This window comes from Lepisma saccharinum, chromosome 7, assembly GCF_977018435.1.
Source record: "Lepisma saccharinum chromosome 7, izLepSacc3.1, whole genome shotgun sequence".
In the NCBI taxonomy this organism is placed as follows: Eukaryota; Metazoa; Arthropoda; class Insecta; order Zygentoma; family Lepismatidae; genus Lepisma; species Lepisma saccharinum.
The window spans coordinates 23,336,420-23,354,172 of NC_139235.1; the positions used below are offsets into that span (position 1 = coordinate 23,336,420).

General features: G+C 36.3%; 1 protein-coding gene across 14 annotated transcripts in view; it reads right to left on the reverse strand.

The window, feature by feature from the left end:
- MRP (Multidrug-Resistance like Protein 1) overlaps window positions 1-17,753 on the reverse strand; it is a 212,893-nt gene that overhangs the window by 85,557 nt on the left and 109,583 nt on the right. For all 14 annotated transcript variants that reach the window (XM_083125089.1, XM_083125086.1, XM_083125087.1 and 11 more), the window contains 2 exons: window positions 9,568-9,751; window positions 1,803-1,953 (listed from right to left, as the gene is read on the reverse strand). In XM_083125089.1, coding sequence (XP_082981215.1) covers window positions 1,803-1,953; window positions 9,568-9,751 — 335 coding nt within the window. The remainder of the gene's footprint in view (window positions 1-1,802; window positions 1,954-9,567; window positions 9,752-17,753) is intronic.

Here is a 17,753-nt window from a genome sequence, read left to right on the forward strand (position 1 = left end):
TCGAGGTTGTGTGCACAAACTGTTGATTTGTAACGATACATTTGCCTAGAGTTTCCTACCACTTGCAGCTGAAGAACGTTTTATCTTCGATCACATCAGGAAAACGCTGCAAATTTGGATTTCCCATGCACATAATCTCAGTTCCAAAACTTCGCTCCCTGTCAAGCTGCATTCCTTTCTTCCCCCGAATGTCTACTCAACTTCCAATTTCATTGAACTTGCTAGCTGTAGCAGCGATAAGATTAGTCTGTTCCCGCACATCAAGGGAAACAATGGTGTCATTTGTGTTCAGTCATGAATGAATTTTGTTTATCATCATGTGATTTTCAACATGTGTTTGTGTATGTGCAGTAGTGATTATTTTATTTGTTGGACAGCAAGGATATCCTTTAAATACATACAATGAATAAATCACTTGAGATATGCAATTTAGAAATGAAGTGATTTTGTGTTGGTGTTTTCTTTTTGGTTGGACAGCTAAGTACTTGTGTATGTGTACAGCATATAAAAATGAAGTAGTTTATCAATTTATAGCTCTTTTGTATATTGTTTCCTCATATAATGAAAAAGTGTGTGCCATTTTTTTTCACCGCTGGTATATACCGCTGATCTAACCTTTTATTTACCGCTTTCCTCAGTTTTTATTTACCATAAATTTGTCTCCCTATTTATAGGGAATTGGTAAAAGTATAGTTTCAAAGTGGTATCTGCTCATGGCTATCACTTCAAAGTGGTATCAGCTCATCGCTATCACTTCAAAGTGGTATCAGCTCATGGCTATCACTTCAAAGTGGTATCTGCTCATGGCTATCACTTCAAAGTGGTATTAGCTCATGGGTATTACTTCAAAGTGGTATCAGCTAATGGCTATCACTTCAAAGTGGTATCAGCTTATGAGTATCACTTCAAAGTGGTATCAGCTCATGGCTATCACTTCAAAGTGGTATCAGCTCATGGCTATCACTTCAAAGTGGTATCAGCTACTGGCTATCACTTCAAAGTGGTATCAGCTCATGGCTATCACTTCAAAGTGGTATCAGCTCATGGCTATCACTTCAAAGTGGTATCAGCTCATGGGTATCACATCAAAGTGGTATCAGCTCATGGGTATTGATTCAAAGTGGTATCAGCACAGCCCCAGCTAAGATGATGCTACTTTGATCCAATACCAATGCTGATAGTTTAAAAAATTGAAACACTTCAAAGTAGTTCAGAATATTTATAAATATTAACATAGAATTTTTCATAATTGGGAATTTATAACTGGAAATGAGACATGCAATAGTAGATACATACCGAGAAACTAGTACTTACTTTTTCCATGAAACGGGTCTTTTTATTTTTCCCCGTAGTTCTATTAATTTCAGTGGCCACTGATATTAAGAGAACTACGGAGGAAAAAAAAAGGAGTGTTGCGGAAAAAGTTAGTACTAGTTTCTCTGTATTTATAGAATTTTTCATTAGAACAATAGTACTGGGTGGCCACAATTAAAGTTGCCCTTCTCAGAGCCCTCTGCAGCCTGTTCAAAGCAACAGATTCCACTGAAACTTTGTGTGGAGGCTATGGATATTATGGGAAAAATGAATGCTGACAAATAAAAAGTTCCAATTTTCACCACTAAGTGGAAATTTTGCACTGAAATCTGGTGCACAATGAACATGAAGTTTGCGAAACACTAGAATCATAGGCTTTTCAATGCCTGTGCTGTGTATATAGAAGCCTGTATACAAACAATATTAATCACATCACACGGTACTATGGTGCATTTGTGCAGAAAAACTAAATCAAATCTTGTCGTTACCTGGACAGTGATCCTGAGGTAGATTTAGAATCGTGCAATGAACCTGAGTCGCTGTGGCTTTCTGACACACGTGACCTCTGACGGGACAATTGTTTCTGGAACTCTTCCCTTCCCATTGTGCTCTCCAGTTGCTGCTTTATTTCATCCAGTTCTGAAAGGATTAAAACATTACATTACTTTCCATGTAAATTTACTTCAGTTTTGCTTATTTACTTAACCGACTATAACTAGTATTATACCTATTTTGGACATACACTGTCAAGTATACCACAAAAAAGAAAAAAGAATAAAACTACAACACACACCAGAACATAAGTAATGGATGGATACAAAAAACTGATCCTGATAATGTACCAATACAAAATTTACCACAAATATTGTACGGATTTAATTTATTAAATGGAAAACTTCCATGACAAAGTAGAATTTTCAGCCTAAAATGCAGGCTCAATGAGGACTCGAACCTGGGTCTCTGGCATACCATGCCATTGCTGCACCAACTGAGCTACTGAGCCAGCCCTGGCTTCATCTGATTTTCTACTGTCGCTGTTTTACCTGTGTGGAATTTCATCTGTCAGTCCTAGTCCTTTGAAACACTGATGATGTCAACCGTGCCTAATTTATTTCTCCAGTGTAGTTGTAAATTAGTATATTACTATCTGCCACACATATGGGATGTATTACAAAGAAATTTCAGTTAAAATGGCAGGTTCGACGAGGACATAAACCAGTGTCTTGGGATACTGTGCCATTGATCTACCAACTGAGATTATTTTCTATTAGTATAGAGGGGGAGGGGCTAGCTGTGTCACATACTCACATTTCAATTCTGCCTGAAATTGTTCTCATCAATTCTTAATTTGCCCAATACTGTAATTTCGGAAACACAAAAGATAGGTATCTGCAACTTTGAGTAGGTTTCTATCTCAGGTGTCCCTTTCAGTATGTCAAATTTCAAATGAATTAAAAAATGTGAGGTTGAAAAGTGACTTTTCATTGGTTGGTTTTAAAAGGTATGTAAATTATAAATTTGTACTAAAAAAAACAATAAAATTAGATAATTTTACACACTATGTTGCATTCTGTTTACTTAAGTATTAAGTTCGGATCTCCGGGTGGGGACTACTTTGGGAGGACCCTGGACTAAGGATAAGATCTACATTAGGAATAAGGATATTAAATTAGGCACCTGGAATGTTCTGAGCCTTTACCGGCCTGGGGCATTTCAGTGTACAGTTAATGAGATAGTTAAGTATAAATTAGATGTAGTAGCTGTCCAGGAAGTTAGGAGGCCAGGAGAAGGGAATTGTAAAACTAAAAATTATACTTTTTTCTATGGTGGTACTGAAAATCATAATTTTGGAACAGGCTTTTGCATAAATAATAGAATTATCTCGGCTCTTAAAACAGTAGAATTTATTAATGATAGGATATGCAGTTTTACAGGGTAGGTGGTGTAACATTATTTTAATAAACATACATGCACCAACGGAAGATAAAGATGATAATACTAAAGATGATTTTTATACAGAGTTAGAACAGGTCTTTGATAAATTTTCTCAGTATGATATGAAAGTTCTGTTAGGTGACTGTAATGCACAGATTGGCAAAGAAGAGACATTTAAACCCACGATTGGTAAAGAAAGTCTTCATGAATTAAGTAATGATAATGGTATAAGATTGATTACTTTTGCAACCTCAAAGAATTTAATTGTGAAAAGTACCACTTTTAAACATAAAGATATCCATAAATATACCTGGTCTTCTCCAGATGGTAAAACTCATAATCAGATAGATCATATTCTCATTGATAAGAGAAGGCATACTAGTATAATTGACGTTCGTACACATAGAGGTGCTGACTGTGACAGTGACCATTATTTAGTAATTGCTAAAATTAAGAGAAAGACTCGCAGTGATAAATCATAAGAAACAAAATCTAAAAGTTCTAAAATTTGATACAGGAAAGTTTACTGATGAAAGAATTAAGAAAGATTACCAAATTAAACTGTCAAATAGATTTGATGTTTTGCAGGATTTAAATGATGATGAAAATATAAATGAAACAGACGTAAATAAGAATTGGGAGCACATACGTAATGCAATAGAATCAGCAGCTAAAGAAAGTATAGGATACCATAAACCAAGAAAAAGTAAGCCATGGTTTGATAATGAATGTCATAATCTAATAGAAATAAGAAATCAGGCTAGACTTAGGTGGTTAAATAACTCTGATGATACAAATCTAAACAATTATAATAGAATAAAGCGAGAAGTTAACCGCACGTTTAGAAGTAAAAAAAGAGATTACCTGAAAAGCAAAATTAACAAAATTGAAACAAACAGCAAAAAGAAAAATATCAGAGATTTATATAAAGGTGTAAATGAGTTTAGAAAGGGGTGGCAACCTAAAGTAAACTTGATAAAAGATAAAGACGGTGATTTTCTAGCTGACCCAAACGATATTCTAAATAGATGGAAGAACTACTTTAATGACCTTTTAAATGTTCATGTAGGAGATAAATCAGAAGTAAATGAAGTCCACACAGCAGAACCTTTAGTTCCAGAACCTAACTTGACTGAAGTTAAAGATGCTATTAAAAGGCTAAAGAATAACAAAGCACCTGGCATTGATTTAATACCAGCTGAGTTAATTAAATATGGTGGAAATTCATTAATATGTCAAATTCATAAATTAATTTGTTTAATATGGAATAAAGAAGAAATCCCTCAACAGTGGAAAGAATCCATAATTGTTCCTGTGTTTAAAAAAGGTGATAAAATGAACTGCAATAATTACTGTGGAATTTCTCTACTCTCAACAACATATAAAATATTATCTAACATTCTTTTAACAAGACTAACCCCATATGCTAATGAAATTATAGGTGATTATCAATGTGGATTTAAACGTAACAGATCAACTACAGATCAGATTTTTCACATCAGACAGACACTTGAAAAAAAGTGAGAATATAATCAAAATGTTCATCAGCTATTCATTGATTTCAAAAAAGCATATGATTCGGTCAAAAGAGAGAAATTATATAATATATTAGTAGAGTTCGGAATACCTAAGAAGCTTGTTAGTATGATAAAAATATGCACCAGTGAAACAGAAAGTAAAATTTGTGTGGGTATTAATATGTCTGACAAATTTACAATTCATGATGGGTTAAAACAAGGAGATGCATTATCTCCATTGCTCCATTTTGCCTTAGAATATGCTGTTAGGAAGGTAAAAGAAACTAAAGAAGGACTAAAATTAAATGGTGTGACTCAATTATTAGCATATGCAGATGATGTAGATTTACTGGGGGATGATGTGAATACAATTAAGAATAATGCTAAAATATTTTTCAAAACTGCTAAAGAGATAGGTTTGGAAGTTAACAAAGAGAAAACTAAATATATGCTTACAGGCCGAAACCAAGTGTTAGGTAATAATCAAAATCTAATTATTGATAACAACTCGTTTGAACCAGTTTCCAAATTCAAATACTTAGGAGTAATATTAACAAATGAAAATTATATTAAAGAGGAAATAAAAAGTAGGCTTAATTCAGGAAATGCATGTTACTTCTCTCTTCATAAACTTTTGTCTTCTCGTTTAATATCTAAGAAACTAAAAGTTAAAATTTACAAAACAGTAATTTTGCCTGTAGTATTATATGGATGTGAAACTTGGTCCCTTACATTGAAAGAGGAACATAAATTGAGAGTATTTGAAAATAAGATACTTAGGAAAATATTTGGACCTAAAAGGCATAAGGAGACAGGTGAGTGGAGAAGGTTACATAATTTAGAACTACATAATTTGTATTCATGTCCAGATATTATTAGAATAATTAAATCAAGAAGGCTTAGGTGGGCAGGTCATGTGGCACGAATGGGAGAGGAAAGAGGAGTTCACAGGATTCTTGTTGGGAAACCTGATGGTAAGAGACCTGTAGGAAGGCCAAGACGAAGATGGAGGGACAACGTTGAGATGGACCTAAGGGAAATCGGTAGGGATGGAAAAGAGTATATACAGGGAGGTTATTTCAGTCGTTCACCGTCAGACCGTCGGCCGTCGAGCGCCTCCTTCATGCAACAGTTCCCGGCAAATTGACTTACAGGAAGCCCGTAACAGAAACCGCTTGCTTTGTAATGTTTCCACTTTTCACAATTACAGTTACAATTACAATTGAAATAAGCACGTACCTTGTCGCAAGGATGCTGGAAAAGGTGTATTCCCAAATACAAATATTCCTGGCACCTTATTTCTGACATCTAATCTTGGATTAGACATCGCTATTTTATCCTCAGTATGACAGAAATGGAAGAGAGCATCCCGGCAAATAAAGCAAACCGAAAGCGTAAAATGATATTTAAAAGTAATAATAATGATGATCACTAACCTCCTGTGTTATAAGAGATGTTTCAACAGCAATACAACACGTTTCTTAGGTTCAAGAGATCCTGTCTCTCGTAATTGCCTGACCACTTTTCTGCAAGAATTCGTTTTCACGTAATTATCGTACATAAAAACTCTTTGTTCAAGACTATATTTGTTTAGCGGCATAACTAATGAATGAATAACAATTAACACACAATAAAGCACTAGCACTGAATAAATGAATAAAACCGTATAAAAAACACGCGTACTGATAAACGCAAACAGAAGTGTGCATGAGGGTACGGTACACTCACTACGTCTGGTAGCCGACAGTGTTGCTAACCATTTTTCGGCAATGTCCCTACAACTGACCAAATGTCCCTACGCCAAGTAAAGCGACTAAAAAAAACAACACCTCATGAGCATGCAAAACAGAAGATAAAATATACACATTTACTTACCAAATCTTTCTGCTCGGTGCTTCCACAATTAATGAAGGAGCGAATTTACAATACAGGACCCCTCCCTGATTTTTGTAATATTTCGCATACTCACTAATTGAGGCCTCCTAATCACGAATTTGAAGTTAAAATTTGGGGGTCACGTGTAGAAATTGCAAAATAAGTGAAATTGAGTGGTCCGCGATCGGCACGATTGCTCATTGTTTACTGGAAGATTTTGTGTTTCCAATACTTAAAAACTAAATATACATTCCTGATATTACTACGACCCCAAATTTTAACTATGTTTGCCTATCCTATCCTAACCTAACCTTACCTGAATGGTTCGTGGGGCTATTCGTCAAACGTTTGTGGGGCTACCTGTGCATGGTTTTTCGACCCCAAATTTTTAACTATGTTTGCCTTGCCTAACCTAACTTAACCTAAACTTACCGAGAATGGTCAGTGGGGCTATACGTGAATAGTTTTGGGTTAATTGTGATTACGAACCGATAAAAAAAATCTTATTTTCGTAGCACTTTAACGGCAAACGTTCATCATCGAAGACGCCATTTTCGTATTCTGCACTTTTACGATCGATGCACTATTACCAAACTTACCTGTAATCAAATCAGTCCACACTCCACATGTTCTTCTACATCGTGATTGTCGCTGTCACATGTAAGCACCTTCTTTCGGCAATATACCGAAATCCATAAGTTTATTAATTAGCCCACGGCCATCCTCCTGCACACTCCACCTAACAATCTGTACAACATTAACAACATTTTTACTGTTCTCTTCCGCCATTCTTACACGATCCATGCTCTCCAAGTATGAAATCAACAGTGTGGCAACGCTGTAGACAGCGTAACTAATTGCGAACGTCGTCAATTGTTCATATCAACAAATATGGCTACCATACTTGTATACTGAGAATCATTGCGAGAATGAAAAAGCTTATTTTACAACTTATACACGTTAATGACCCAATTTTTTTACCTCACCCCAACATGTTAACTTGAGATAAATCATCACGACTAATTATTTCGTGAGTATAAGACGTAGCATAGAAATTACAGAATGGTCCGGTATTGTAAATTCTTGCCTTAATGAATAATTAGAGTGTGCGGGACAGAATTTTTTGGGTCGGGACGAAAAAATTTGCTTTTCACTTTAAGTGATTGTTTTGGCATTTCTAGATTAAAAACTTACAATTTCCGATAAGTTACAGAAACTTACAATGCAGAAAACGTCGAAAATTAACGACTTCTTAAAGTGACCATTCGGTAGCTATTTCCCGACTGTTTGGGATCCCGAAAAGTCGGGAAGTCATTTCCCGAAGTCGGTATCGGGACGGGAATTTTTTTTCCCGATCCCGGTCCTGACTTTTCGGGATCCCGCACACCCCTAATGAATAACGTTGAGTCGTTTACTGTTGATTATGTTATTTGAAGTCATACATGCTGCTGCTGCCAAGAGATAGATGTTGGTTGGTGATGCTGTATTTCCTTCAGTCTTAAACAATTCTGGTCCCATTTTATTTATCTTTTTTTTTTGTTTTTGTATCACTTAACATTGAAAATATTCTTTCCGTTTCCGCGTTAGAATGTGGCAATGTTAGCACTATTTTCGCGAGAGTGAAAATGTTTTCAAAAAATAACTTGCCTTGAAAGTTCTTGGTAACCGATAACATGTTTCAAAATTCTGATGGAGATTTGTTGGTTAGTTCTTTTTTCTCCTCCTCGCTAAAGTATCCAGATAAACTAATCCATTCATTCCAAACCGAGCACGAAGAAAGTGCAACTGACTGGCGAGTAAGCTTTGCACCTTTGCACAATAAAATGTTGTTTTCCAAGATTGAAAAAAGTCCCTACGTTTTCCCTTATTTGGTAAAATCTGTCCCTACGCGGGCGAAATATAGTGAAAGTCCCTATGCGTAGGGACATGTCCCTACGGTTGGCATCACTGGCGACAGGTGTCGCGTTTGTTCAGTATGAAGCGCCTTCTCGCGGCTGACAACTCCCCCGACCCCCGATAAGCTGCCGGCCCTGTCGCGACAACTGAGGATAAAGTAGCGATGTCTAATCTAGGTTTAGATGTCAGAAATAAGGTGCCAGAAATATTTGTATTTGGGAGGACACCTTTTCCAGCATCCTTGCGACAAGGTACGTGCTTATTTCAATTGTAATTGTAACTGTAATTGTGAAAAGTGGAAACATTACAAAGCAAGCGGTTTCTGTTACGGGCTTCCTGTAAGTCAATTTGCCGGGAACTGTTGCATGAAGGAGGCGCTCGACGGCCGACGGTCTGACGGTGAACGACTGAAATAACCTCCCTGTAGAACTTGCTCAAGATAGGGAAAGATGGAAGGCCTGTGTTGCTGCAGCCATGAACCTTCGGGTTTAAGAAGGCTAGGGAGAGAGTAAGTATTGGAGGATAAATTGACATACCTATGTTGGCTGATTCCTACACCACGGCTGTGCTGTCTAAGGCATCATGCTTTGGATTCCGGCTACAGGTTGTGCACATGTTCAAGTTTCCTTGGGGGTAGTAAAACTATTTTCCTTCGATTTCGGTCTGTTTGGGGACCGTTGATACCCACCATTGTGAGGAAATTGGGGAGCTACGAATGAGTAGCGTAATGCGGTCACAGAAACTTACAGTAATGACTGGGTGTTCGTTGTGTTGACCCCAACTGGTTGGATGATCTGCCACCTTGACAGATGGAAGCGAGGCCCTGGCCCTGATGGGCTGTTGCACCATAATAATTTATGTTGGCTGATACCAAGAGAGTACCGATTAATCAACCCAATCCATAAATTAGAACAGCAGAAATCTTCATTCCATAAAGTAGTACTTATAGAAATATACAATCAATAAAACTGCTATCAGAAAATACCATTAGGTACCAAATGACAACCTAACAGACAAAACACTACCATACCTTCTTCAGGCAATCCAACTTCATCCACTTCCTGTAGATGCTGGAGAAGGAACTCCGCAAAGGCTCCCTTCTTTTCCAGCAATTCCCTGTACGTGCCTGTCTCACTCACCTCTCCATCCTTCAACACCACTATGAAGTCTACATCTGGCAAGTATGTAATGCTATGAGTAACAAGCACACGTGTCTGTAAAAAGGATAGGAAAATAACTGTTACGAAAAATCCATTATCATATTAATGCTTACGCAATGAGAAATACTATTGCTCTCAATTAACTTCCCAGCTTGATGTTGGGTCAACACAGAAATTTTGAAGCTCCAGAAGTAAGAGTGTCAGCCTTCTGACTATGACACAGCCTTCCATTGATATAATAGTAGCCTATAAATGCACGCACTAATCACAATCTGCCAACTTTTTTATGAGCGAATTCAATTTATCTGTGTTGTGCCAAACTATGTGACGAAGTGGCTAGTGGGTGATTTCATCTCAGATCATACAGATGCTGCGGATTTTGCTGAAAAAAAATATATGTTAAAGGACGACATGATGACACATGTCCAAAAATAAAATATTTTCTTTTTCTGTTCATTTGTTACAGTGTTACAAGCTCACAAAGAAAGACACTATTTGATAAAAAAAATTACGGAAGAGAAATAATGCAATTTTCAAACCACTATAAATCAAAAACAAAAAGTTGTAGTCTTAAGATTTACTTTATTTGAAAGCTTGTTTAAAGCACTTCCAAAATCTTATTAAGGAATTTATTTTCTCTTCAACTCTAAAATTAAAAATCAAAATACAGCAATTTTCATAAACGTCTGAAAAAGAGATTATCACTGCACGCAACAAGTTAAAAATGGCCAACAGATCTAAATGCAAGCCTGAATTGTCGATTTTCAAACCTTGGAAGGATAAAGAATTAAGTAATTCAATAATTAATAATTATTTAAAATTATGATCCAACAAGGGTTGGTCGAAATGGTATGGAATGGCCCTATTGTAAGTAGTTTCTCACCACTATACACTCGTGCATGCACACACACAAAATGTTACCAATAATATATTTGATGCTCTACAGGTTTCCTGATAAGCAGCAGTTAGAAACAGTGTTGCCAGTGTAACATATTTTACATTAAAAATAAAAATAAAATATGAAGCATGGAGGACATTTTTTTAAAAATTTCTGCCTGGTAACACAAAAATATTGCAAGGTCTGACTGCACCTCCTGTAAGTACAGTAACCAAAGACTATATTATATAATTTTCAGAAATTTTGAGGTGGGCATTTCTATTTCCTTTTCGTTTTCTAAAGAAAGGTCAAAATGTTTCTTTTTCATTTTTTACAAAGATTTTTCTACATAACGTTACAAGTTAGTGCAGAAATGGCATTGCAAATAGTTAGTCCAGCTTTCAAATTTTTGTATTTTAATTTTAGAGTTGAACAGGGTTTTATAAATATATTATTAATAGGTTTTTGGGAGTACTTTGAACAAGCTTTCAAATAAAGGAAATCTAAAGTCTTTACCATTTTTTGTCTTTGATTTTTAGTGGTTTGAAAATGGCATTATTTCCCTTCCGTAATTTTTCTTTTTATCAAATAGTGTCTTTCTTTGTGAGCTTGTAACACTAACAATTCAACAGAAAAAGAAAATATTTTATTTTTGGACATGTATCATGTGGTCCTTTCACATATATTTTCTTTCAGCTGATATTGTAATTCTAAGGTGACACGTTCATTACTTACCTGTATGATTTGAGATGAAATGGTCCTAGTATAGTTTGCAGTGAAAGCTTGGAATGGTACACTATGGGCCAAAAGTCACGATCGGATACTATTTCTAGTGCAAGAATGCATTATTCACAGCCAGAATGGACATGAAGACTTGCAACAGGTTCAGAGGGATGGTCATCGTCCTCACAAACGTTGTGTGGTAATAATCCATCTGTTTGAATGCTGCAGTTGAAAGTCTCATTACAAGGGGCATGCATTTTTCGTTTCTGACAAAAAAATGAAATGTCATAAAACACATTGAAGTGTTAATTTTTCATGTTTTTGAAATATGTTTGATGCATTTTGCTACCATCTTTTGTCACGAAATGATGTGAAATGAACTGCAAAATGTGAAATAAACTATTAAACACGAAATTTAGAGCTTATTTACTGACGCGACACCTTCTGAGGTGTGAATTATCCTGAGAGTTATGCAATTCATGGAAAATTGATTAATTCTGCTGTTAATATTGGAGAAGCAAAAATGGACTCCTTTACACAGAAATAAACTTAATACTCTGATAACTACATAAATGTGATATTAGAAGTGAAATGTTAATTTTGTGAAGTAAGTGTAGTTTTTAAATGAAATTTAGGGTTATATTCACAATTTTAAAATCAAAATGTCATTTTATATACTGCTCTTCATTCGATTTTTCACCGCTATAACACCAAAATTTTATTTTATTTACTGCTTTGGAGCCCAAAATTGGCTCAGTTTTTGTACCGAAAATTTCCTTTTTTTATTTACCAAAATTATGTGCCTCTACTCATTACACATAATGTATCGACCTTGTATCAGGCTCTTATTCAGACTAAGAAACAAATTCAAATTTTAAAGAAGAATATATCTCACAGGAAGATTATATAATATGGATGGGACGATATGAAATTTTGGCCGATACCGATAAAGTACCAATATAAAATTTAACGATAACCGATATTCTACCGATCCGATATAAAATTAGAAATGGTCCTTGAAGTATATGAAAGGTTCATTGACCTTCTTAAAATATGTGTTTCAAAGTGACTGCAGTGCAAGAGAAATTGCATATTTAGACATTTACTTTTTAAAAAAGTAGGGCATGGAGATTATCCATAAAAATTAAAACAAAATGGCAGAATTTTGCACAAAACTATCCGATATTTATCGATATATCGGATCGGTAAAATAATCAGTAATTTTACCGATACACCGATATGCCTATATCGGCCGATACAGATAGAGTACCGATTAATCGATCCCATCCCTATTATATATACACACGAGATCCAGAGTCTAGACACAAATACACAGGACAGTGTCAGTCCTTATCTTGATAAGTCTCCTCTTCAGGTAGTCCTGCCTGTGATGTCTCCTGACAGGTGTTTGGTAAATCATCTTATCATCCCTCACATCTGGATATGGATGGATTCCTTATCTCCTGGTCTTCTTCCCTCCTCCTTTCTTTCTTCCTTCCTTCCTTTCTCTTTCCACTCATTGCAACACTCTCTTGCATTTTTTGTTGATCTTAAGTGCCCCATTCCAATTCATTACGTGTTCTCCTTTCTTCTCTATTTCCTTGGCCTCTTTTCATTTCCTCACTAGTTCTCTCTTCTCCTTCCCTATCTGTTGCCTTATTCTTCCCTATTTCATGTCTCACTTCTCTCGTTGTGGCACCATGTGTTGTAAAAATCAAGTGAAAATTCACTGAGGATTTTAAAGAAGAAATTACCTGTGTCTTTGGAATAATCAATTCTAATAGGTAAGCTAATGCACATGGAGATGGATCCAGCTATACGCCAAATTGTCAACATACTGAGAAGTTCAACCATTGAGAGTTGCACTGACATTAATCTTACCAGTATTCTTGTCTCTTTAATGTGTCTTGTGCAGGAAAATACAATTTCTGGACTGATTATCGCATTTTCTTTCACTATAATAACATCATATCAATATTAAATCGTGACTTTTGGCAAACCCTGCAGATTTCAATCATACATGAAATATGGATGTGTTCCTCTCATCTGTTCTCTTGTCTATTTCATAAATTTATCATCCATCCACATTGTTGCAAATTATGAGGAAAGTTTATTTAGAAATTAAATAAAAGAAACAGTGTAGAATTAATTTTCTTGCAATTTCATAACAACAAAAAATGGGATGCAAGTTCCAGACCATACAATACAATGCAATATAATACAGGGTCATTAAAAAAGAATGGTACAAAAGCATGGTTAATTTATTTTTAAGTGAAATGAGATACAAAAACAATTCTAGTGGGAAAGAAGAAAGGAAGGTTGCAAATTTATAGCCTGTGGTTGTAGTTGACGTAAAATCCGCTAGAGGCGCTACTTGTTGGTGATAGCTAAAATGGCAACAACGAAGGTAGAGCAAGCATATTGCGTAATGGAATCTGCACGAACAAGGGCAGTTGTTACAGTTCAGAGACACTTTCGTGCAAAATTCAAGAAACAACTACCACATAGACACTGCATTACACGCTGGGTGCATAAGTTTGAATCAACTGGATGTCTGTGCAGTGGATCTGAAAACCAAGGATATGTTGTAACGCATCTGGCAAGAAATGGATTATCCTTTTGACATCTGCCGTGTTACCAAGGGTGCTCACATCCAATATTTGTAATTGCCCAGGTAAATTTACAACCTTCCTTTCTTCTTTCCCACCAGAGTTGCTTTTGTATCTCTTTTCACTTAAAAATAAATTAACTTTACTTTTGTACCATTTATGACGGTAGGTGTCACAAACATCTCTCACAAGTTGATATATGTGGTTTAATTTGGTTGATAACATAGAAGTCTATATGGAAATTATTGCCCATAGATGGCAATAGAATACAGATAAGCCGACAGAGCTGATATTTGATTCAAAGGACTCTCAATAGATGTCCTCAGTGCACCCTGAATTTAAATTTGTCAAATTAATGTTTTGTTTATTAATTTAATTATGATTGAGATCTTAATACAAAGAGTGATAGTGTTTACGAATAAGATATTACCAGGTTGAAATGCAAACTTATTTTGTAGTGATAATTACGAACTTGCATAAATGGGAAAGATCCATGAAACCTGAGGAAAGGTAGCGTTCAACAGGAACTGATTCCAAAGAATGGATCGTGGAACCCGTTGGCCTAGTGGAAAACGAAGGGGCTTGGATGAATGGAATCGGATGCAAGAACTGGTTATAAAAAGAACGGATCGTGGAACCCGTTGGCCTAGTAGAAAATGAAGGGGCTTGGACGAATGGAATCAGATGCAAGAACTGGTGATCAAAGGAACGGATCAAGGACTCAGTCCTAGAGGAGACATGTGGATGGGAGATGAAACGAAACGGGCAGAAAAAGAATCAATGGAAATTGCGCTGAATGCAAACTAATAAGTGAATCCATATGGTTGGACATGTTCGCCAAAGGTTGCAATTTAAGAATCTCAAAAAGTATTGAAATAAAAGTTAGTGTGGAAAAGTATATTATAAGTTGAATTCGGTGGTGATATATCCGGCTGGAGGACTGGTGACGTGTAAGTACACATCTCTTTGAATACCTGCGCAGTAATCAGGTGAGTGTACCAGGAAAACGAAATATTTAATAATTTATCTTATTAATATGCTAGCATTTGTGTGTTCGATAATGGCCATTATGCACGAGTTGTGCTTTCGTTGGACTTGGCGGGAAAATTTGCACGTCGCGTAGCCATCTTGATTATAATGTTGTAAATGAGCTCGTATGATGGCTAAAGGGTACTGAATGTGTGAATTTGAATCTGATTCATCTTTGAATTAATTTAGGCAATAATATTCCAGCATTTATGGATCATAGTCATTAGGTTGTACATTTGCATACTTAGAAAAACATTGGTGGTGAAAAGAGTATCGATTGTCGTATTTACCAGTTTCTGTATGCAGTGCAACTTGCTTGCTGGGAAAGGCCTTCTATGGTCTAAGTAGAGTGTTAAACGGGGACTGTATTATGCTCCGTTAATCTAAAAATATACATGTGCAAGCATATATCCTTAAGGGCAAATTTTTGAGAAAAGGTACAAATTCATAAAATACTGAATTGTATTATAATTCCTTATCAGTGTAGCTACGATATTTTGATTATGAAATTCCCTGACTTTTCCAGGTTTTCCAGACCAGAAATAAAATTTTTCCAGACATGTTTGTCGTCATGATTTTTGCTTTTGAACCTCATGTTTTTCAATTAAATATGCAGGCACGTTAATTATTATGAATATGAATATACACAGTTATTAGCTGAAAATTTACCAAGTGATTAATATAATGCTGTTCAATGAAAAAATAAATAACTATTGTACTCCCCCATTTTCACTAAGTCATTACAATTAAGGTGGTGTAAAAAAAACAATAAAAAATGTGGCATATACCAAAGCTTTACAATGTCACCTGTATACAACCTCAATTAGCCTATATCAAAACAAATGATAAAGAACAGAAAATTAGGTCATGTACCTTTAGAAAATATGCAATAAGTTTAATGATTATATTTTTTAATTTATTGAAAATAGTACATATTACGGAAATTCTGAACTTGAATGGGGCCGGTGACCAACCATACACCTAAAAAAATATATACGCGGGCCATACTTTGGAATGAAATATCTCCATTATTTGAGTTTTCCACATACTGGAACAAATTTTATACCAGGCTGTCCCAGAAGTCCTGCACCATCAGCACACTGAGCTCCAAGAGGTGAAGTTTGTGAGGGTAGGTGGCACCACCCGTGAAAGGCTGTTGGCAGGCATAGAGGCCAGGTTCGTGGGATCAAGTGAAGGCACGCACAGCATGTGTAGCGAGTGTTCCCGTGAAGTTAAAGTAAGCACGATGAGTGAGGACCAAATTGCACTTCGTGCAGTGCTACGTTTTTTATGGAAAAAACGACTAACAGCAAAAGAGGCAGCGGAGGAAATTTGTCGTGTGGAGAACGAAGAAGTGGTGAATCGATCGACAACTTCCCGTTGGTTTAAAAAAATCGCTTACGGTGATCTACGCCTCATGGACAAGGCCCGCAAGGGGTGACTTCCGATGGACATTAACGAGTCTCTGCAGGATGCTGTGAATGCTACACCACAATCCAGAACACGTGTGTTAGCAAGACTAGTTAGGGCATCCAAATCGACAGTATACCGTCGCTTGCTTGACATGGATTACACCAGTAAACAGCCCCGACAAAGTCCGCACGAGCTGACAGAGGTGCAGGCCCAGCGCAGAGTTGCAATTTGCGAACATTGCTACAAAACCCGCATGATCTTCGTTTTTGGAGGAGAATTGTGACAGGAGACGAGAAGTGGGTGTTTCTGAAAACCCTGATACACGTAAACAGTGGGTGAAAAGAAGACAAGAGGCCATCGCCCATGTGAAACAGGACAGATTTGGGAAAAAGCTCATGCTGAGGAGTGTGTGGTGGAATATTGACGGGATTGTCCATTATGAGTTTGTTCCAGAAGGTCATGCCATAACAGGCAAACTGTATTCTGAACAATTAAGCCAAGTGAATGCTATTCTGAACAGGAAATACCCAGCATTAGCGAGGAGGAAGAGGTTACTGCTGCAAAATGACAATGCTCCCAGTCACTGGTCTCGAAGAGTGACCAACACACTAGCTGAGCTTGACGTATTTTAGTTGTTACCTCATCCCGTCTATAGTCTGGAAGTTGCACCATCGGATTACGGTTTGTTTCACTCTCTCTGACATTTCCTGTGTCGTCGGCACTTCAATTCATATGATGAGGTAAATTCTGCCTGTCGTGAGTTTTTCAATTCTAAACCTGCCACCTGGTATCGCCATCAGATTGAAGTGTTGTCGCAAAGATGGGTGAAGGTAATCGAACATGGAGGCCTGTACTTTGCTGAATAAAGTCTGTCTTTGTTTCTGATATTCTGTGTTTCATTTGCACCCTTGTATGGTGCAGAACTTCTGGGACAGCCTGGTATTACGGAAAACATTGAAATCTGTCTTTTAAAAGGTAACAGTTCCGAATGTTTTATGATTTCTTTTTCAACTTTTCCTAGCTGGAAGACTAATTATCATAGAATCTTGTCAATCATTGTGACACGAAATTTGAACCTTCCTTAAAATAATGAGCACTATTTAAATTCGAAAAAAGTTATTTATGTTGGAAAAAAAAATTCAAAATGACCTTACTCAATCATACATGCTTCCCAATCGGAACCTTAGTAGAGTGCATTCAGGGTCTTTATTTTAATTCTAAGACAACCAAACCTGACATTCCTAACCTAACCACAAAAGCATGTATTCACAAAATCTTAAGTAATCGCTAAAACTAAAACTCTGCAGTATGTGTTAACAGACATAAATCGAAATCGAACCATGTAAAAGTTGCATTTGTAGCATGATGAAATCATAATAAAACAAAAGGAACTTGGGCTCATTTT